Below are 24,699 nucleotides of genomic sequence, written 5' to 3' on the forward strand. Positions count from 1 at the left end.
AGACTCTGTCTCAAAAAAAAATTTTTTTTTTCAAGCAAGTCTCATCTTTCAGCCTCCTGAGCAGCTGGGACTACAGGTGCGTGCCAGCAGGCCCAGTTAATTTTTTGTAGAGACAGGGTGTTTGGCCATGTTGGCTGGGCTAATCTTCAACTCCTGGCTTCAAGTAATTTGCCAACCTTGTGCTCCCAAATTGCTGGGATTACAAACGTGAGCCACGGCGCCCCACCAGGCCTGGACTTAATAATAATTTTTAAAGACAAAAATGTGGCTGGGTGTGGTGGCTCACACCTGTAATCCCCAGCACTTTGGGAGGCCGAGGCGGGGAGGATCAGCGTAAAATGAATTTACCAACCCCATGCTGGGGTCTGACATCTTGCCTGGCAAATACAGACTCTGGAAACATAATTTAAACAGTCATTTAAAAACCAAATGTGGACTACAGTAATAAAATCAAATTCTGAGGAGAGGGAAGAAACTGTCTTCTAGAACTGATATCTTAAAATATTTAAAATGTCAAACAAAACATAATGCACATGTAAAGAAGCAACAGAGTTGCTTCTTTCAAAAAATAAAGATTTCTGGTTTCCAATTTGGCATTTAAGAAGCTGGAAGTCATCACTCCATCCTAGCAAAGTAAAAATCCAAACAAGCTGAAAGATCAACAGCTCTTTTTAGATTCATCAGAGAAGTGGGGGTCACAGCACAAGTCAACAAACCCAAAATGGAGGAAAATGACAGACCAATGCAGGGAGTAAGGACTGGCCAGAGCAAACACCCCCGAGCACTATCCTCAGAAGGAACCAGTGCTGTCACAGGGAAATCTGAACTGTGAGTGACAAATTAACAGGAGCTCAGCATGGACACATGTGAGAGATACAAATACCAGGGGGACCCAGTTATCTGGGGCACACACATACATTTCTGAGTTTTACCTCCAGTTTCTCACAGTGAATAATGAGGGAAAAAAAATTCTCCCAACCTAGCTATCCTGTCCTGTATCAACATGGGGAAAAAAATCTGAGAAGCACTATGAAGTTGACAGCTCAGAACAGACTCATTAAAGACTGAAACCTAAATCACAGACCTAAATACAAAGCTCCTCCTCCCCACCACAACTTACCACAACATTAAGGGGTGTGTGTGTGTGTGTGTGTGTGTGTATGTGTATTTATATATATATAGATATATAAATATATATATACATCTAGTGTATATATATACACACACATCTATATATATATAGGTGTGTGTGTGTATGTATGTATATATATGTGTGTGTGTATATATATATATATATATACACACACACATACACACACACACACACACACATCTAGTAACCAGGTATGGATATCAAGAAAAAAAATAACCAAAAAGGCAAAAAAACACAGTTGGAAGAGATAGAGCAAGGATCAGAACCAAACTCAATTATGACACAGATGTTGCGAATATTAGACTAGGAATTTCAATTAATTGTAATTAAGATCCTAAGAGATTTAACTGATAAAGCAGACAGCAGAAACAGGTAAAGACAGGAACTCCTAAGAACCAAAGAGAGGTGCTAGAGATAGAAAATAATAGAATAGAATAGAAGAATACCTTTGAAGACTTACTGGTAAACTAGACAATACTGAGGAAAGAATCTCTCAGCTTGAGATTACCAACAGAAACTTCCTAAATTGAAAAATGAAGAAAAAATGTGAGAAAATGACAAAAAGTGTAAATTACCTATAACGGGAATTACAGAAAAAGAAACATAAAATATTTGAAACGAAAGTGAGAATATCCACAAATTAATCTCAGACACAAAACCACAGATGGCAAAAGCTCACAGAACACCAGGCAGAATAAATGCCGACACATTTATACATAGCATATCATTTTCAGACTATACAAAATCAAGATAAAGAAAAATACTGAAAGAAACTAGAAGGAAAAAAAATTAGATAGCAATGATAAATATTATCTATGTCTTCTCCTTAAAGCAAGAAGCGGAGTAAAATGTCTCTAATGTTTACAGGGGGAAAAAAAAAAAAAAACCACCAACCAGGGAGTTTATACCCTGATAAACTGTCCTTCCAAAATGAAGAACACAAAATGACCTACTCAGAAAAATAAAAAAGGAAAGCAGTTGATGCCAATATACCTGCTTTGTAAAGAATGCTAAAACAAATTATTAGAGAGAAGGAAACTGACAATGGTCAGAAACTCAATATGCATAAAGAAAAGAAGAGCATCAAAAAAGGGGTAAGTGGAGGTAATATAAACACTTATAAAAATTCTTAGTTGATCTAACAAATTAACAGTTCATTTTAAAACAATATAAGTGAAATGAATGACAAGAATGATACAGGGAGAGGGAAGTAAAATTAGGATTATTTTATTATTCTAAAGTACTCTCACTACCAGTGAAGGGGTAATGAGGAACAGTGCTGCTTTATAGTGGACTTCTATTAGTGCACAATTAAGAGTTAAGTGACAGCCTGGGCGTGGTGGCTTACGCCTGTAATCCCAGTACTTTGAGAGACAGGGTGAGTGGATCACCTGAGCTGAGGAGTTTGAAACCATGATGAAACCCCGTCTCTACTAAAAATGCAAAAATTAGCAGGGCGTGGTGGCGAATGCCTGTAATCTTAGCTATTCAGGATGCTGAGGCAAGAGAATTGCCTGAACCCGGGAGGCGGAGGCTGCAGTGAGCAGAGATCACTCCATTGTACTCCAGCCTAGGCAACAAGAGTGAAACTCTGCTTTGGGTGGGGGGGAAAAAAAAGAGTAAGTGACAGTAAGACAGGAGTGAAAATGCAATCTTACATAATGCTCAGGTAAACCACAAAAGGTGGAAACAACTCAGAGACAAAAATAGAAACAAAGAAAAAGGCAACAAACAAAACCAGCAGATACTAATCCAATTAAAGTCACATTCCACCTAACAACTTTTTCAGTAAATGACAGATTGTGTAAATTACAGTGGTCCCATACATTTATAATGGACCTGAAAAATTCTTAACCCAGGTGGCATCACAGCCATGTTAAAGTCTTAGTGCCGTGGAATACCTGTGTTTGTGGTGATGTCAGTGTAAATAAACTTACTGCACTGCCAGTTGCCTAGAAGTGCAGAATAGTATAACATATTCGGCAATGATAATAAATAACCATGTTACTGATTTATGTATTTACTATACTATTTATTGTTATTTTAGAGTATACTCTTCCTACTAATTAAAAAACCCACTTAAAATATTTTAAAAAAATATTAAAAGTAGATGATATGAAAAGATAAAATATATGCTAATTGTAATTTTAAAAAAAGCAGGAAACACAGCAGACTTCAAGCCAAGCAACGTTTTCTGGGATAAAGAGCAGCATTACATAGTAACAAAGGAGTCCACTCTCCAAGAAGACATAACAATCCTTAACATTTATGCACCTAACAATGGATACATAAGGCAAAAAAAGGCAGACCACCAAGGAAACATAGAGGAATTCAGTAGCTGAGTAGGAGAATTTAATATCAATCAACAAAAACATAGAAACAGTGGAAATCAAAATCAACAACACCATCAACCAACTGAATATATAGTCATCCCTTGATATTCATGGGGGATTGGTTCTAGTACCCCAGAAGATACCAAAATCCACACATACTAAAGCTCCACAAATTACCCTGTGTAACCAGGGTATGTAAGAGTCAACTCTCTGTATCCCTGGGTCTTCATCTCACAAACACTGCATTTTCAACCTCCATTTGTTTTTGGAAGTGTAGCCTGCAGCAGCAGGAGAATACACATTCTTCTTAAATTCAAATACAACATTCACAAAGTCACAACACATTCTGCATCATAAAATATACCTTAACAAATTTCAAAGAATAAGAAATTATACAACGTGTGGAGGGCAGCTTGAATCTACAAATCAGACTTAAACTAGAAGTCAATAAAATTAAAAGGACTAGTTAATCTTCAAAATAGTTCAAGATTAAATAGCACACTCCTATTAGCTTTAATCTAGGAATCGACAGATGTATAAACTAGAAGTCAATAAAAGTAAAAGGACTGGTTAATCTCCAAAATAGTTCAAGATTGAATAGCACACTCCTATTATAGCATGAGTAAAAAGATTTCTCAAGAAAATAAAACAACATTTTGAATTAAAGGAAAATAAAACTTATAAAAGTTTGTCGGATGGAGCAAAAGCAGTGCTTACAGTGGAATTTACAACACTGAATGCATGTATCAAAAAAGAGGACATACTGGGCCGGGCGCAGTGGTTTATGCCTACAATCCCAGCACTTTCAGAGGCTAAGGCCGGACGATCAATTGAGGTCAGGGGTTTGAGACCAGCCTGGAAACTGTGTCTCTACTAAAAATGCAAAAATCAGCCAGGTGTGGTGGCAGGCACCTGTAATCCCAGGTACTTGGGAGGCTGAGGCAGGAGGATTGCTTCAGCCTGGGAGGTGGAGGTTGCAGTGAACTGAGATCATGCCAGTGCGCTACAGCCTGGGTGACAGAGTGAGACTCTGTCAAAAAAAAAAAACAACCAAAAAACTGGCTGGGCGCAGTGGCTCATGCCTGTAATCCTCAGCACTTTGGGAGGCCAAGGCGGGTGGATTACGAGGTCAGGAGATCGAGAACATCCTGGCTGAAACAGTGAAACCGGGTCTCTACTAATACAAAAAATTAGCTGGGCATGGTGGCGGGTGCCTGTAGTACCCGCTACTTGGGAGGCTGATGTAGGAGAATGGCATGAACCCGAGAGACGAAGCTTGCAGTGAGCTGAGCTCATGCCACTGGCTGACAGAGCAAGACCCATCTCAAAAAAAAAAAAAAAAAAAAAAAAAGGACTGAAAATCAATCACTTATGCATACACCTTAAAAAATGTGAAGGAGCAAATTAGATATAAAAAAAATTAAGCAATAAAAATTAGAACAGAATGCAATCAAACTGAAAACAGGAAATCAATAAAAAACAAGTCAATGAAACCAAACTAGTTCTGTGAAAAGATCCATACATCAATAATCCCCTACCTTTCAGGCTAATAAAAAAAGAAGACACAAATAACTCACTTCAGAAATGAAAGCGCAAATGTAGCTATTGATGCCAATGGACATTAAAAGATAATAAGAGAATGCAATAAAAAAAAAGGCCAAAAAATCTAGAGGAAGTGAACCAACTTCTTGAGAGGCAATTTGCCAAAACTCACATAATCTGAATAAGTAGATATCAAGTAAAAAAAATTCAAGGCAATAATAAATAATCTTCTAAAAAAGAAGGCTCTAGGCCTACATCAGCTCACTGGTGAATTCTACCAACATTTAAGGGAAGAAACTACAATTCTCTACAATCTCTTTAAAGAGAAAGAAATAGAATACTTGCTAACTCATTTTACATGGCCAGTACTACTCTAAATCCAAAATCAGAAAGACATTTCAAGAAACAAAAACTACAAATCAAAATCTCTTATAAATACGATACAAAAATGTTCAGCAAAATATTAGCAAATGAAATACAATAACCTGTTTTGCAATCCAATCAAGTGAGATTTATCCCTGATGTGCAGAGACAGTTTAATTGAAAATCAATTAATGTAATCCATTAAATCAAAAGGCTTAAAAAAAAAATCACACGACGGCAGGCCAAGGGGATGACTGCAATCCCAGCACTATGGGAGGCTGAGGTGGGCAGATGGCTTGAGCTTAGGGGTTCAAGACCAGCCTGGGTAACATGGTGAAATCCTGACTCTACTACAAATACAAAAATTAGCCAGGTGTGGTGGTGCATGCCTGTGCTCCCACCTACTCTGGAGGCTGAGGTGGGAGGATTGCTTGAGATTGGGAGGCAGAGGTTGCAGGGAGCTCAGATTGCACCTCTATACTCCAGCCTGGGCAACAGAGTGAGACCAAATCTCAAAAAATATTAATAGTTAAAAAACAAAAGGTTTACAAATTGGGAAGGAAGAAATAAAACTGCTCTCTCCATGGACAACATAAAATACGCAGACAATCTGAAGGAAGTGACAAAAAAAACTTCTTGAAATTAATAAGAGATTAACTCACAATTGCATGATCTAAGAGTAATATGAAGAAAGACAACTGTTTCTTTTTTTTTGAGATGGAGTTTCACTCTTGCTACCCAGGCTGGAGTGGAATGGTGTAATCTTGGCTCACTGCAACCTCTGCCTCCCAGGTTCAAGTGATTCTCCAGCCTTGGCCTCCCAAGTAGTTGGGATAATAGGCAAGTGCCACCAACCTGGCGAATTTTTTTGTATTTTTAATAAAGACGGGGGTTTCTTCATGCTAGTCAGGCTCATTTCCAACTCCTGACCTCAGGTGATACCCGCCTTGGCCTCCCAAAATATTGAAATTACAGGCATGAGCCACTGTACCCAGCCAACTGTTTCTTATATACCAGCAATGAACTAGTGGAATTTGGAATTAAAAACACAATACTCTTTACATAACATTCCCAAAATAAAGTAGGTATAAATCTAGGAAACATATACAAGATCTATATGAGGAAAATGACAACAATAAAAAAAAAATGATGAAGATACCAAAGAAGAAATAGAGAAATATTCCTGGATGAGAAGACTCAATTCTAACAAGTTATTACACTTTGTAGATATAAACTGATATTAATGTTTACATGAAGAGATATATTTGTAGTATGTACTGCCTTAGAATATTGTACAATTTTCTTTTCTGTCTTGCTCTGTCTTCGAGACTGAAGGGCAGCGATCAAAGTTAACTATAATCTCCAACTCCCGGGCTCAAACAATGTGCCCACTTCAGCCTACTGAATATCTAGGAGAGAGGTGTGCACCACTACACCTGGCTAATTTTTGTACTTTTTGCTATGTCGTCCAGTCTGGTCTTGAACTTTTGGCCTCAAAGAATTCTCTCATCTTAGCCTCCAAAGTGCTGAGACTACAGAAATGAACCACTGCATCTAGCTAAAAAAAAATTTTTTCAGAACTTTTTGTAAAGACAGAGTCTTGCTATGTTACCCAAGCTGGTCTCATACTCCTGGCCTCAAGGGATCCTCTGACCTCAGCCTCTCAAAGCACTGGGATTACAGGTGTGAGCCACTAAGCCTGGCAATTCTTCTGTGTCTCAATCTCTGTTCACATAGAGCTCTCCAGAATAGATTTTTGTGAGCTATTTTAATTTCTCTAATAATGATTATTTCACCTCTGCCATTTCTTATGTTGTATACACATGCAACTTCTTTTTCTTGAAGCAATTTTTGAAATGTTCTGTCTGCTTTTATTCACTGAGGGAAGAACATTAAGGCATACTTTCTAAAAGTTTCATTATTAATTTCTGAAAGTCTATTTCATTTATATCCCATTCCAAGTATTTTCTTATAATATCTTTATGTTCAGTTGTACTTAAATTCATAGAATAAGACTATGTCTAACATAATATTCTTTTACATAAAAACTGGATCTGGCTTACCTCTGACATGGAATTTTTGTGTCTGTCTATATGAATAAAATCTGTTTTTTTTGTACCAAAATTTAATACCAAAACTTTTGGTGCTAAAACTAATTCTAGTTTAGAATTAGTTTGGTGCTAAAACTAATTCTAAATTATGATTTACTTTAAGAAATAATGAAGGCTGGGAATGGTGGTTATTAATCCTGTAATCCCAGCACTTTCGGAGGCTGAGGTGGGCGGGCAGATCTATTTGAGGTTAGGAGTAGATCCTAACCAACGTCTGACCAACATGGCAAAACCCTGTATCTACAAAAATACAAAACTTAGCTGGGGATGGTGGCACATGCCTGTAATCCCATGTGCCTGCAATCCCAGCTGTTCTGGAGGGTGAGGCAGGAGAACTGCTTGAATATGGGAGGAGGAGGTTGCAGTGAGCTAAGATTGCGCCACTGCCCTCCAACCTGGGTGACAGAGCAAGACTCCGTCAAAATAAACAAACAAACATACATTTCATTCATGTTTAAAATGGCTTAAATGAAGAATTATTCACAGTAACATTATTTCTAATTTTCACAATTATTAATTAAACTGGTCAAAGTAGATCACTGACATACCATACAGCTCTACTTGTACTAATAGTAATTTCCAAAACATAAGTTAAAAAAAAAACAACAAAAAAAATCAGAGTCAAAGAGAGTATGCTCACAGGCTACATATAATTTGAACAAAGGAAAACAAAAACAAATTATACAAATACATGTGTGAATTTACCTAAACAAAAGAGTTTTGTACCATACTCAAATAACTATTAACACAGGTGGCTGCTTTGGTAATAAATATAGTTAGAAGCAGAGGGAAGAAGAATTCACAGACCCCTTTTCTTTTCATTTTGTACAAACACATTCAAAATTATGCAGCATTATAGTAACAAAATGAATGTTAAAATATCACTAGTTTCTAAATCTGAAAGACTACTCAGAAAATCCATCTGGTTTTCCTTTTAAAATTTTTATATTAAATTTTAATTTCTGGCTGGGTGCAGTGGCTCATGCCTGCAATCCCAGCATTTTGGGAAGCTGAGGTGGGTGGATCACCTGAGGTCAAGAGTTTGAGGCCAGCCTGGCAAATGTGGTGAAATCTCTTCTCTACTAAAAATACAAAAATCAGCTGGGCATGGTGGCAGGCATCTATAATGCCAGCCACTAGGGAGGCTGAGGCAGGGTAATTGCTCGACCCTGGGAGGCAGAGGTTGCAGTGAGCTGAGATCGCACCAATGCACTCCAGCCTGGGCAACAACAGTGAAACTCTGTCTTAACAACAATAAAAAATTTAATTTCTATGAATAAGACTGGAGCAGCAACTTGCCCACTCAAGTTTTCTACTTCTGGGTAAAATTTCATCATTTATGTTCTGCTAGGAAAAAGCTTCTAGATTTTCAAACTTGTTATATTTTTATACAATAGTTCTAAAATTTCTTCTATTAACACATCTGTAACCCTGTAGCAAATTTCTCCAACACTACTTTTAACATTTTTCATTTTTTTCATCTGTGAGAAATATCCATTTGATCTTTTCAAGGATTCAACTTCTGGATTCATTTAGGTAATTTCTAAATACAAAACTAAAATAAAGTAGGCTTAAGGAGATTTACTGTGTTAAAAACATGTACAAATAACACCAAAAGAAGTAACAATAGATGATGAAATGCTCCAGTTATCTTATCAAAATGAACAAAAAATATCCAAGAAGAAAACTAACATAGATGTTACTGCATGTTGCATGCAAATAGCATTTGGAGATACTTATGTTATACATGTGTCTTTAAACATTTCACAACATGCATTATAGTAAAGGTCAAATAACATTCCATTGTGTATATATTTAGATACACCCTCCCCTGTTTTCTTCATCCATTCATCTTTCAATGGCCATGTAGTTTGTTTCTTGGCTACTGCAAATAATACTACAATTAGTATGAAGTGCAGACAGATGCTGATGTTGTTTCCTTTGGATATATATGAAGTGAATGGCTGGATTATATGGTAGCTCTATTTTTAATTTTTAAAGTAACCTTCATCTGTTTTCCATAATGGCTGTACCAATTTATATCCCCCACCAGGATTGTATGGTTTGTTCTCTTTTCTCCACATCCTCAGTATCACTTTTAACTTTTTGATTAACATCCACTGATGTAGTTAGGCTTTGTGCCCCCACCCAAATCTCATCTTCAATTGTAATCTCCACAAATACCCACGTGTCAAGGGAGACCAGGTGCATGGGGGTGGTTTCCTCCATGCTGTTCTTGTGATAGTGAGTTCTCACAAGATCTAATGATTTTATCGGGCTCTTCCATCTCTGCTTGACAATTCTCCTGCCGCCTTGTGAAGAAGTGCCTTGCTTTCCCTCACCTTCTGCCATGATTCTAACTAAGTTTCCAGAGGCCTTCCAGCCATGTAGTACTGTGAGTCAATTAAACCTCTTTCTAAATTTCCCAGTCTTGGGTATGTCTTTATCAGCAGTATGAAAACTGACTAATAAAGCCATCCTAAGATATGAGGTGATATTTCATGATGGATTTGATTTGAAATTCCCTGATAAGTTCTACTAAGCAGTGTGTCATATACCTGTTGACCATTACTATACTTTCTTTGGAAAAATGTCTATCCAGGTCCTTTTGCCCACTTTTACTTGTAGGTTACTTTTTGGTTACTAAGTAAGATGAGTTTTGGAGATATTCGGGGTATTAACCCTTATTGGAATTTATGGTTGGCAAGTACCATCTCCCAAACTCCCAGGATGCTTTTAACTTTGTTGATTGCTTTCTTTGCTGTATACAAGCTTTTCAGTTTGATGCAATCCACCTATTTTTGCTTTTATTACCTATGTCTTTAGTGACACATCCAGAAAAATCACTGCTAAGATCAATGTCATGCAGCTTTCCCTGCTCTTTTCTTCTATTGTGGTTTTAAGTCTTATGTTTATAAGTCCTCGATTCATTTTGAGTTGCTTTTTGTGTATGATGTAAGATAAAAATCTAATTCCATTTTTATATATGTGGATGTCCAGTTTTCCCAAAAAAAGACTATCCTTTTCCACTGTATTTTCTTGGATCCTTTGTCAAATACCAGCTGACCCTATTTATGTGGGGGTTTTCTTCCAGGCTTTCTATAAAGTACCATTGTTCTATGTATTTTTTTACATACCAGTCACTATCTTACCATTTTCATTACTGTCGCTTTGTAACGTACTCTGAAATCAGGAAGTGTAATGGCCCAGCCTTGTTTATCTTGTCCAAGATTCCTTTAGTTCTTCAGGGTGTCTTTTGATTCCACACAAATTTTACAATAGTTTTTTGTATTTCTGTGCAAATGCCATTGGAATTGTGAGACATCACTTAGTGTAGTATGTACATTATGATAAATACTGATTCTTCTAATCCATGAACATGGAGAGTCCTTGCTATTTATTTCTGTCATCTTCAGCTTCCTTCACGGATGTTTAACATATTTCAGGCTACAGATCTTTCCATTTCTTTTGGGGATGATTCATTATTAACACATACAAATACTATGATATCTGTATGTTAATTTTGTATCCTGAAGCTTTAATAAATTTGTTTTTTTCTTTTTGGTTCTAATAATTTTTCCTGGAGGTGTTAATTAGGCTTTTTTTTTCCATCTATATGATCATGACTTCTGCAAACCAAGACTTCTTTTCCTTTTTCTTCCCAATAAGTATTTCTCTATCTCTTTATCATAACTAACTGCTCTGGCTAGGACTTCTAGTACTATGTGGAACAGGAGTACTAAAAGTGAGCATGCTTGTCTTCCTCCTGATTTTAGTGAAAAAGCTTTCCATTATCCCCAATTGAGTATGATGTTAACTACAGATCTGTGATATATGGCCTTAATTATATTGAGATACATTCCTTATGTAATTCATTGAGAATTTTTATCATGAGAAAACATTGAGTTTTTGTCAAATGCTTTTAATCCAGCCACTGAGATAATCATATAATCATGTCTTTTATGTTTATGTAGTATATCACACTGATTAGTTTGCAATGTTTGCATGATCATTACATCCTATGGATAATTCCCTCTTGATCATAGTATGTTAGCCTTTCAATGTGTAACTGAATTTGGATTGGTAATATTTTTTAGTACTTTTATCTCGTTAGTATTTTTGCTGGTATTTTGTTAAGAACTTACACTGATTTTAGCAATTAATGTAATCATGATAACAACACAGTAAGGGTAAACCATATGTTTATCCAAAAAGCTACAAAGCCTATTTAACTGGCTACTGAAAGATTAAGAAAAAGAAAAGCTCAGCAAATTTAAGAAAATGTAATTATCAGGTGACAGAAGATACTAAAAGTATATGAGAAAACCTAGTTGACAGTCTTTCATTCACTGGTTAAAAATTAGGAAAACCAAAAGAACCTACATATGTACTCACACAATACTACATTTTATATTTCAGCCTACTTATGGAAGATAAATGCTTGTAACAGAATTTTTTAAATGAGGAGGACATTCCTATATTAACAAGTAAGGTATCACTGAGATAAAGAATTCCACTGAATATGTCCACTAACATGAAGTTACCATATGAAAGCACACTACCCATTTTTCCACTTCTGAGAAGACTCTACTCAGTTTAGATTTCATGTCCCCACTCTATTTTACTGACCTCTACTACACAAACAGGTATAGTCTAATTTTTAAAGATTCAAATAAAAAATTCTGTAACTTCAGTGATTACTCACTGAATAATTTTTTATATTGTATCTTTAAAAATTACACTGTGATTTAAAATTCATACATTTCTTTCCCTTGATACAAATTGAGATTATTTTAATATCTTCAACTGTACAAACAATACTAATAGGTAGAATGCATTTAAAATTAGTTCCTGCGTATCATGTGATATGTGTCCGCACCCAAATCTCACCTTGAATTGTAGTTCCCATAATCCCCATGTACCATGGGAGGGACCCAGTGAGAGATATTAATAATTTAATAATGGGGGCAGTTACCCTCATGCTATTCTCATGATACTGAGTTCTCACAAGATCTGGTGGTTTTATACAGGACTTTTTCCCCACTGCTCACCATTTCTCCTTCCTGTCACCATGTAAAGAAGGATGTGTTTGTTTCTCCTTCCACCGTGACTGTAAGTTTCTTGAGGCCTCCCCAGCCATGCTGAATTCTGAGTCAATTAAACCTCTTTCCTTCATAAATTACCCAGTTTTGTGGATGTCTTTATTAGCAGCATGAGAATAGACTAACACATCAGGCATGTTTAATGTTAGAATCAAACACAGTTTCAAGATATTTTACTGTCAAGTATAATTTTCACCAGCTCTTCTCATTTATTGGGGTCATAAAAAATTATCTAACTGGGGCCAAGCACAGTGGCTCACACCTGTAATCCCAGCACTTTGTGAGGCTGAAGTGCGAGGATCACTTCGTCCCTGGTGTTTTGAGATCAGCTTTAAAAACACAGCAAGACCCTATCTGTAATAAAAATTAAAATAAACTGGCTTGGAATGTTAGCAGTCCTAGTTACTCCAGGGGCTGAAGAGGAGGATGGCTTGAGCCCAGGAGTTCAAGGCTGCAGTAAACTAAAATTGTCCCCTTAATGCACTCCAGCTTGGGCAACAAGGGACACCTGGTCTCTTAAAAAATAAAATAATAAAATTACTTTTCCTATATCAAAAGACTAAGAAAATGTTTTTAAAAGAGCAACAACATAATACATGAAAAAAAGACATACCCAAAACTTGGAATGGCAGGTTAAGAATTTTTATTCATGACACTCATGTAAAAAGATGGGCAATTCTTAACTCATTTATGCCTAGTGTTCCACTATTGGAACGCTAAGCATGCGGGGGTTACTTATATCCTATTGCTTAAGGTCATCGCCAAGGTATGACTGCAAAAATTCAAAAAATTGCAACCTCCAGCATAAATGGATTTAAATGCATTTTGTAAAACAAAATCAATCCCTAGGTTATAATATCCCAACCTGAAGGTATATCAACTTTGATTCAATAAATCTCTAAGGCCACCGTGTGTATCTTGTGGAGCACAGGGAGAAGTGAAGTAGAGAAACAAACAGATAATTCTTAAAAACTTCCCATGAAGCTTGTCACAGATGAGTTAAAGAACCAGCCAGTTAAATGTTCTATATCTTACCACATCTCATAGTAAGATGAAAAATGGAAAATACCAGCACCTTTCCTGTCTTGGATAAAATTCTGCATCAAATCTACTTCTCTACATCACTATTTTCTACTTGTACTAGAAACATAAGGGTAGACCTAAAAAATTACATATGTGTGTAATAAGCTTCCCCCACCATGAAATTCTGTTTGTTTTTTTTCTCCTTAAGACAGGGTCTCACTCTGCCGCAGAAGCTGGAGTGCAGTATCACACCACACTGCAGCCTCTGACTCTTCAAGCAGACCTTCAGTCTCAGCTCTGAAAGTAGCTGGAACTATAGGCACATGCCACTACACTTGGCTAACTATTAATTGTAGAGACCAGTCTCACTATGTTGCCCAGGCTGGTCTCAAATTCCTGGGCTAAAGAGGTATTCCCGCATCAGCCTCTCAAAATGCTGCAATTAAGACATGAGCCACCATGCCCAACATGGTTATTAAATCTCTCTTTATTTCACAATTTAAATTCAAAATGTTCAGCTACTCATAATATGAAAAAATGCTACCAATTTTTTTAAGTATACCAACTCCACCACAAACTGTAAATCCGTATGTTACAGTTTAAATATTATAATAAAATCTGCTATACAAAGCAAAATATTTTTTTAAAAAGCTGAAATAACTTTAAAAACAAACAGCCTTGAACTAATGGTAACTATAATTTGAAATGGTACGATGTTTAAGAGATACCTCAGTCTTAAAGAAAAACAGAAAACTTCAATAACAGTGACTTATTACAATCATTCATGAAAATTTTAAAAGAAAAGTAGACATTACATCCAGGGTTAGATGAAAGCTTCTAAATAAAGGTATAGAGGCAAATTATATTAAGTCAAAGCACTGCATACATAGCAAGTATTGTATTTAGGAAATAAAATACACAGTTTAAGGTAGTTACAGAAACTGCTATATATATATATATTAAATACAAATCTCAAATGCCTTCATTTGTCTTTAACAATTTGTTCACTAAAAATTTCAAACACATTTAATGAGTAGAATACAAAATACATGCAAGAGTATAATACCCACAACTCAAATCATCTAATATATTTATTTCATTTAAAGCCTGATATTTTCAAGTACATTTCATTTCATCTAAAGCATAGGTGACTGTTTCATTCTTGTTCTTAAGTTAAAACACTTACCTGGGTTTCATACAAATGGGCAATATGAAATTGAACTGCAATGGATCATGGGAAAAGATCAGTTACAATACAGTCTAATGTAATAAAGTAACAAAAAGTAGGGATAATATAAAATGTCAGACATACGCAAATGCTAAAACTATGGAACATACATTTGACTACGGGTGCAACTTCTGTTTTAAACAGAATGCAAAATTAACAAACAAAATGCAATTAAACCTAACAAAGATCATGCCAAGAAAAACAATCAATATAAAAGATTAAGTAATATTGTAACAAATTTATTAATAACTCTAATAATCATTAAAATCTGCAATAGGTAAGTATATGTCATAAAAAGTTCTTAATCAGAGTATTAAGGAAACACAAGCATTTAAGTTTACAGATCTTGACAAATGGTATTCAAAATTTTACGTTAAAAACATAATATTTACTCTGTAATCAAGGAATGTTTTTCAGTGTGTATGCTTTTTCTTTATAGTCAATCTTTTATTAACAACTTTTTTTAAGTTATAGATCAAATACTAGTAACAACATAAGGAAACTTAGTGCACTTTTAATTCTTCAGAAATAGATCACCGTGGTCAAGAACAAACACAAATGGTCAAACTACCTGAAGAGCAAGACTTCAAAATAATTTATTTGAAGATTCAAATAAGGCAGAATATTTGGCTTCTTTTTGCAGCCCTTCTTGATGCCCAATTCCCCATCACCAGAGCACACAACAAAATCACAACGGATAACTACAAGTCCAACTATTTGTATTTTATAGTTTTTATTCATCCATGATAAACACCTTTTCTTGTTTTGTTTTAGGATATATCTTTTAAAACTTTCAAAATTATAAACAGAATACTTATATTTTTAAAGAAAAGTCCCATAGCAATCATGAAATTCTGACATCCCTTTGTCTCTCCTCCCTTCTGAATCTTCCCTCCTTGCTTCTCCTCACTCATTTCTCTCAATGTCCTAAACATAAATTATACCTGGGATGGTTGATACAATTACCAATTCCTAGCTAAACTCTTTCAGATTTTGGTTTAGTGAACCTCTGTAAATGTCTGGAAAGCAGCCCCTTTAATATGCTCCACAGCTTTCCAGTAAGTTCCCCCATATCTAACATTGGAGAATAATGCATTAGATAACCATAAATTCCTTTCCATAAGAGAAAAATTACTCCAAAATTTTGTAATTAACTAAAATCAAACAAACTTTCTGAAACTAAGTTATTGCTTTATAAAAATAGACAAATAGAAAAAGTTAAGTAATGAGCCATAAAGTAAAAGAAAAATCTTTTTTGTGTGATTTCAAGATAATAACCTCTCCCCCAAAAAAACAAAAGCAACAAAAGAAAAAAGTCATATATATGTACACACACCCACAGGTTGAGAGGTTTTCTTCATCTTCCCTCCCCTTTTCAAACAGAGTTTTCCTTACGACATAAAATCTAGTGAATCAAAATCTCACATCTCTGAATTGCTGGAAAGAAACTGGATGACAGATTAAGAAAAGGAAAATGTACCAGTGCGGTGGCTTGTGACTGTAGTCCTAGTGCTTTGGGAGGCCCTGAGCCTAGGAGTTCAAGAACAGCCTGAGCAACATGGCAAAACCCCATCTCCACAAAAATACAAAAAATAAAAATAAAAATATTAGCCAGGCATTGCATGCGCCTTAAAGTTCCAGCTACTTGGGAGGCTAAAATAGGAGGATCACTTGAGCCTGGGAGATAAAGGCTTCAGTCAGCCATGGTTGCACCAAATGCACTCAGCCTGGTGAACAAAGTGAGACCCTGTCTCAAAAGATAAAACAAAATTAACACACACACACACACACACACACACACACACACACAGCAAAGAGAAAACCAAAAACTATGTCCCATATCCCCCACATCTGTACCCACCAAATACAGATAATAGAAAAGATTAGTGCTAACTGGCATCCTAATACTATCTGAACTTAAAATGCAAATTTAGGCTGGAGTCCCAGGTCTCTGACCTCACCATCCCATAAAATACAACATCATCTTTTGTAGGATAAAAATCTCTACCTTTCATCCTTCTGTTTTTTTTTGTTTTGTTTTTTGTTTTTTAAGACAGTGTCTTGCTTTGTCACCCTGGCATGTAGTGGCACAAACTCGCCTCACTGCAATGTCCACCTCCCGGGTTCAGGCAATTCTCCTGCCTCAGCCTCCTGAGTAGCTGGGATTTCAAGTGTGCACCACTGCACCTGACTAACTTTTGTGTTTTTAGTAGAGATGGGGTTTTCACCATGTTGGCCAGGCTGGTCTCAAACTACTGACCTTAGGTGATCAACCCACCTCGGCCTCCCAAAGTGTTGGGATTACAGGTGTGAGCCACTGCTCCCAGCCCATGTTTCATTCTTATCTATACATTAAAAGGGAGTGTAATTATATAACTAGGTATACTCAGTATGGCAATATTCAATTATAAACTCAACTAGGTAAAAAATTGACATAAAAGGTCTTTAATATTCTAACATTTTTATTACAAAGGAAAATCACATAATTTAAAGTTTCATATTCTTTTTAAACATGTTTTTTTCCCAAAATATTAACTGTAGTCATTCATCTTAAAGAGTTCAAAAAACAGTATTTATTTTTTAAACTACACATTTTTAACTTATTCAGGTTTTGTTTAAAATTGGCATTGAAAACTTTTGATTTTTGCAACATCACCAAGTACACACAAAAGTTTCAAAAAATAGTCAAGCTTACGGTATGTGCAAATCCTAAAATATTAAAAAGTGAAGTAATTCATTAATATGAAAACATAGACACCACAAAGGGAGAAAAACTACTAAAGTAGGTAATCACTATTTGTTAGTGCTCTGTGACATACCAGTCATTTCTACAGTTATCAAATAATAATACTGACTGTCTTTCAGCAAGAAAAATGGTACCCAAATCAACTCAACTCCAGTGATTTAAACTCTCTGAATCAGGCATATGCCTTCTCACTTCTCTTCTCAAGAATGAACAGAAACAAAGGTATCAGTAGAAAAAAAGGTATCATCAATATTCTTTACTCAAAAGTATTGTATTTAAAAATACTTACTTTCAGCACTGGACAAAGTACATGGATTACAGTCAATCAAGGCTAACTGAAAATGCTGCAAGAGAAAAGTAAAAATATTAATGCACTAAATTAAGAGTGCATAAAAGTACACTTTCTATTTTAGCTTTTCAATGTCTATCAAAAAATAACAAAGCTATGCTATACACCAATGCACTACACTCGACCAAATAAAATTACTATAATTCCAAATTTATTTTGAAAATGTAAGTGTTAATCAAGTTATTTCCCTGAGATAGTTAAGAATGGAGGCTGTATGGAAGAATTTACTATATTTATATTTTTGTTTTATTAAAAAACTTCAGATATTTGAGTCTTCCAGTAAACAAAATATTAAGGTATAAAATTAGACATGCACTTCATTATTTTAAAATCTGGAAAATACAATTATATTTTCAGAACATTATAGCTTATCTTGAGACTTGAACTTTAGAAAGTAACTTAGATAATATGAGAATTAACATAAAGAATAAAACATACCTGGTTTTAATGGTTCTTCAATGTCACTGTACTTCAGAACATTTAAAACCTGTATGTACAACCTACTTATACACATCAAGTAACCTTTTTCAAATTCACATGTGAAATGTAGTTGTTCTTTACTGATAAATTTTTTTTTCATTTATTGACAAAAGAAGAAATTGGACCTCAAGCACTGAAAGCAGGGTGCTTTTAAACATATTTAAAACAGGGTGCTAAACATTTTAAATGTATGTAAATTGTGTGTATAAAATATATAATCATTCATGAAATATTAAAACACTTATATTTCTACTCTAAATATATCATATAAGCCTATGCAGAATGCAAACCAACTTCTAATTCTCTGTCTACAGATAGAATAACTGTTAAAATCATACAGTAACATTTGATGTTTATCATCTATGAACTACTTAAGATAATAGGCCCTAAAACTCTTTTAAATAAAAAATGCATACATCTCTTTCAAACATTCTACAAACTATTCCCATAAATATTCAATTTTCAGAGCCTCCACTAACTTTCAAAAATAATCAACCATGATACCAACAAAGAACAAGTTACTTTAAAAGTAAACTACAAAAAGATCACCATCTACAATGAAAGTATTAAAACTGTACTAAAAATACTAATATTTAATGTTTAAAATGACACTATACATAGAACATAAGTTCTTTGTAAAAATAAATTATATTCAACAACCTTTAAAAACTAAGTTTCAGGGGAAAAATCAATGTGGGAATCACTGAGAACCTAAATATGCCTAGTCAGGTTGAGAACTGCCAATTAACAAAGAACAAAATTAATGTTTGCTACATGATACTACAATCAAAGAATGATCACAAATAGCATCATGAGAGTGAACACTTTAGCTAGTAGACATAGCTAGTAGACATCTGCGTTATAATATTTAAGTTAGGCTTTTCAGCAAATGGTGTTTGAAAAACTAAGTATCTGTATGAAAGTTGGGCCTGTTATATCATATGCAAAAGTTAGCTTAAAATGGATCAGAGACGTAAACTTAAGAGCTAAAACTATTAAAGTCTTAGAACAATAAGCAGGAAAAACCTTTAAGACATTGAATTTGGCAGTGATTTCTTGGACATGACGCCAGACGACACAGGTAACAAAAAAACAGATTTACTTAGCTTCACCAAAATTAAAAACTTTTGTACATGAATGAACCACAATCAAGATACTGCAAAGAAAAAAAACTTGGAAATTATAAACTTAATAAGGACTTAAAATATAGAATACAAAATATGTTACAAAAAGACCCCAAAATTTAAAATAGGCAAAGGACTTGAACAGTCATCTCAAATAATATGAATGGCCAATAAATACATGAAAAGATGCTCAAAATTATTAGCTATTAAGAGAAATACAACTCAAAACCACAATGTGATATCAATTCACTCCCATTGGGATAGCTACTATGAAGCAAACAAATACAAATGAAAAAGATTTTTTTCTTTTTCTTTTTTTCATTTATTGGCAAAGTGGTGAAGAAATTGGACCTCGAGCACTGAAAACAGGGACTCAATCTCTGTGTAAACCAATGTTCAAGGTAGCATTACTACAGGAGCCAAAATGGAATAACACAAATGTTCACCACAGATTAAAGGATTAAGAAAATGTGGTTTAACTACAGAATAGACTATTATTCAGCTATATTCATCCCAAAGGAATGGGAAGCTTCTGCCAGGGAGTTTGAGGCTGCAGTGAGCTCAGATCACACCACTGTTCTCCAGCTTTGGTGACAGAGTGAGACCCTGTCTCAAAAAAATACAGAAAATAAAAAGGAATTCTGAAACACGTCACAACATTGATGAATACCTGAAATATGCCAAGTGAAATAAGGCAGATAAAGAACGACAAATATTGTACAAGTCCATTTATATAAGATATGCAGAGTTCTACTGAGAGCCAGAAAGTAGAATAAAGGAACTCCCGGGTACTTGCAGGAAAAGAGAATGGCAAAGTATTGATTTATGGGTAAAAAATTTTTGTATGGGATAATGTAAAGTTCTGAAAACAAAGAGTGGTAATGGTTAAACTGCATTGTAATTAACGCCACTGAAATGTATACTAAAATGGCTACGTTATGTATATCTTCCCACAATAGCAACCAAATGAAGACAAAACCTAAAAATATTGAGGCTTCATTTAACTTATGAAGTTACTATTTACTTCGTTTTTTAAAACTTACTGCTTGAAACACATTCTGAAATTGGTAAATTACTCATAATACAAATAGGCTTTTAATTATAAATACTTCATCAATCACTAATGAGAGACAATAACGCATGAAGGGGTTTAGAATATGTCACCCCAAAATAGGCGATTCTGACATAAAGATTATTTTGAGCTACAGGCAAATAAGAAACAGGTACAACAGAACTCCCTATCCTCCTTTCTACTTGAAAGGACAGGGTGATTCTTAATTTCTGAAGACAACTCTATATTCTTACAAGCCTAAAGGCAGCACAGAAGTAATCTATATAACTTCTGCCAAATATTTACCTTTCCACAAATTTGCTTCCCATGGAAACTTCAAGTCCTTCCCTTTGTCTTGTCATTTCTCTATAAATTTACTGTTCCTTTGGTTACATCTCACGGCAGCCCATATTGTACACTCCTGAGTTACTCACAGAAAGAAAATAAAACTTCAGGACCCTCTAAATTTATCATGCCAAGGGGGAAGTTAAACCCTAGAAACTGAATCACACAGAATGTGTGCAATTCTGTTTCTTACAGTTTCTTAGATAATAGCTCCTGCTCATTGATCTTGTTCAGTAAATAACTAGGAGACACCAGACATTCCCCATTCCAATCACTGATCTTTGGGATTAATTGTCCTTTTATTGGCCTAATTCAGACTGGATGGTGCCCAAGACCCCATGACAGTTACATCTTTAGTGTGAAATGTTTTTTTTTTTTTTAATTGATCATTCTTGGGTGTTTCTCGCAGAGGGGGATTTGGCAGGGTCACAGGACAATAGTGGAGGGAAGGTCAGCAGATAAACAAGTGAACAAAGTTCTCTGGTTTTCCTAGGCAGAGGACCCTGCGGCCTTCCGCAGTGTTTGTGTCCCTGGGTACTTGAGATTAGGGAGTGGTGATGACTCTTAGCGAACATGCTGCCTTCAAGCATCTGTTTAACAAAGCACATCTTGCACCGCCCTTAATCCATTCAACCCTGAGTGGATACAGCACATGTTTCAGAGAGCACAGGGTTGGGGGTAAGGTCACAGATCAACAGGATCCCAAGGCAGAAGAATTTTTCTTAGTACAGAACAAAATGAAAAGTCTCCCATGTCTACCTCTTTCTACACAGACACGGCAACCATCCAATTTCTCAATCTTTTCCCCACCTTTCCCCCCTTTCTATTCCACAAAACCGCCATTGTCTTCATGGCCCGTTCTCAATGAGCTGTTGTGTACACCTCCCAGATGGGGTGGTGGCCGGGCAGAGGAGCTCCTCACTTCCCAGTAGGGGCGGCCGGGCAGAAGCGCCCCCCACCTCCCGGACGGGGCGGCTGGCCGGGCGGGGGGCTGACCCCCCCACCACCTCCCTCCCGGACGGGGCGGCTGGCCGGGCAGAGGGGCTCCTCACCTCCCAGTAGGGGCGGCCGGGCAGAGGTGCTCCCCACTTCCCCGACGGGGCGGCTGGCCCGGCAGGGGGCTGACCCCCCACCTCCCTCCCGGACGGGGCGGCTGGCCGGGCAGAGGGGCTCCCCAATTCCCGGTAGGGGCAGCCGGGCAGAGGCGCCCCTCACCTCCCGGACAGGGCGGCTGGCCGGGCGGGGGGCTGATCCCCCCACCTCCCTCCCGGACGGGGCGGCTGGCCAGGCGGGGGGCTGACCCCCCCACCTCCCTCCCGGACAGGGCAGCTGGCCGGGCAGAGGGGCTCCTCACCTCCCAGTAGGGGCGGCCGGGCAGAGGCACCCCCCACTTCCCCGACGGGGCGGCTGGCCCGGCAGGGGGCTGACCCCCCACCTCCCTCCCAGACGGGGCGGCTGGCCGGGCAGAGGGGCTCCTCACTTCCCGGTAGGGGCAGCCGGGCAGAGGCACCCCTCACCTCCCGGACAGGGCAGCTGGCCGGGCGGGGGGCTGATCCCCCTACCTCCCTCCCGGACGGGGCGGCTGGCCAGGCGGGGGGCTGACCCCCCCACCTCCCTCCCGGACGGGGCGGCTGGCCGGGCGGGGGGCTGACCCCCCCACCTCCCTCCCGGACAGGGCGGCTGGCTGGGCGGGGGGCTGACCCCCCCACCTCCCTCCCGGACGGGGCGGCCGGCCGGGCGGGGGGCTGACCCCCTCACCTCCCTCCCGGAAGTGTGAAATGTTGAGTATACCTTTCCTGAAACAAAAAGACTACCTCAACAAATCAGATTTTTGTTAACTCTGCAATAAGCCTTATATAGAAAGCTTTGTCTGTATAAGTGACCCCAAACTTCTACACTTTGGAAAACTAACTTCCTTTCTATGGAATCCGTGTTTGCAGGGACCTTAGCTTTGCAGTTGAATAAACTCTTCTTAAACATTATACTGATCTTTTTGATTACTTAGGTTGACATTCATCGCAAAGTTCTCCAGTGTATAATGTGTAATGCACACATTAATAAATTTGTTTATTTTTCTCTTGTTAGTTTTTCTGTCAGTCTAATATGCGGGGACCCAACTAACGAACCTAAAAATAAATGAAGGCTAAAGTTTTTCTTTTCATATAAGATCAAAACAATTGCAGACACTGGAAATAAAAAGCTAAAAAAAAAAAACTGGACTGTATCAATGTCAATTTCCTAGATGTTAACCTTTGAGAAAAACTGATGGGTATAGGATCTTTGTTTGTATTACCTTTTATAATGATACATACATACTTTTGAAATAAAAAATAATAAAAGAAAACTGGGAAATAAAAAGCTTATTTCCTGAGGAAAAACCCAACATTTGAACACTGTGAACATTGCTTTTATTTTCCCTTAGTGCTATAGTTTGAATATTCCGTTCAAAATTCATGTTGAAATTTAACTGGCACTGTGACATTAAGAGTAGAGATCTTTAAGAGGTGATTAGATCATAAGGGCTCTCTCTCATGAACAGATTAATGCTGTCATCAGAAGAGTGGGTTCCTTAGAAAAAGGGTGAGTTTCATCTGGTATCTTTCTATCTTGCTTGTAATGTGACGCCTTCCACCATGTTCTGACACAGCAAGAAGGCTCTCTTCAGACATGGTCCCAAGACCTAGGACTTCCTGGCCTCTAGAACTTCATGTCAAATAAATCTCTTTATAAATTACCCAGTCTCTAGTACTCTATTGCAGGGGCAGAAATGAACTAAGATATTTGGTTTGCAAACCAAAGTATGCTAACAGAGCAAGACAATACAGACTATTTTTTAAGTATATGAAGTATTGGAAGTACAGCATACTTACTCTCCTCAACACAAAAAGGGAAGCATAATAGCCACACTTCAGACTATACTATATTTTTAAGTAAAATCTGTCTTGAAACCATATTATTAAATATATGAGAACACAGGCCTTTCCTAAACAAGTCAATACAGTATAGAAACTGGCCTGAAAAGAAAATAACTTGTCCAGGTGCAGTGGCTCACTCTTGTAATCCCAGCACTTTGGGAGGCCAAGGTGGGTGGATCACCTGAGGTCAGGAGTTCAGGACCAGCCTGACCAATATGGTGAAGCCCCATCTCTACTAAAAATGCAAAAATTAGCCAGGCATAGTGGCAGGCGCCTGTAGTCCCAGCTACTCGGGAGGCTGAGACAAGAGAATTGTTTGAACCCAGGAGGCAAAGGTTGCAGTGAGCTAACACCACTGCACTCCAGCCAGGGTGACAAAACCAAGACTCCGTCTCAAAAAAAAAAAAAAAGGAAAAAGAAAATAACTTGCAAGATTACAGCACTTCAGTACTATTTTAGTAAAACCTAAAGAAAAAAGAGAGGTATATAATTCAAATTACTCAGCCTACATTTAATTTGTCAGCATTCAAGATCTGTCAGGAGCAGTAAAAAATTTGAATGCTACGGTAAAATTACTGCTTTACTATTCCACACCCCCAAACAGCATAAAATGCCAAACATTTTTAAACAGCAAACATTTTGAAAATATATATTTCAAAACATGCATGAGAAAAGACTTTTAAAACTGATTACATATTTATAAAAAATAAAAGTCATGCACAACACCTCACATTACAGAAAGCTAAATTAAATACCACAAACCATAAAAGTAAACATTAAGACAGTAAAGGAAATGAGACAAAATGATATAACCTCTCGTCTTCATTTTCAGTA

General features: G+C 36.9%; 1 protein-coding gene across 24 annotated transcripts in view; it reads right to left on the bottom strand.

The window, feature by feature from the left end:
* UTY (ubiquitously transcribed tetratricopeptide repeat containing, Y-linked) overlaps positions 1-24,699 on the bottom strand; it is a 254,423-nt gene that overhangs the window by 147,473 nt on the left and 82,251 nt on the right. For all 24 annotated transcript variants that reach the window (XM_063602062.1, XM_063602063.1, XM_063602064.1 and 21 more), the window contains exons 7-8: positions 17,891-17,945; positions 14,814-14,848 (exon numbers count right to left, since the gene is read on the bottom strand). In XM_063602062.1, the coding sequence (XP_063458132.1) occupies positions 14,814-14,848; positions 17,891-17,945 (90 nt within the window). The remainder of the gene's footprint in view (positions 1-14,813; positions 14,849-17,890; positions 17,946-24,699) is intronic.

Source organism: Pan paniscus, chromosome Y, assembly GCF_029289425.2.
Source record: "Pan paniscus chromosome Y, NHGRI_mPanPan1-v2.0_pri, whole genome shotgun sequence".
Taxonomy (NCBI): Eukaryota; Metazoa; Chordata; class Mammalia; order Primates; family Hominidae; genus Pan; species Pan paniscus.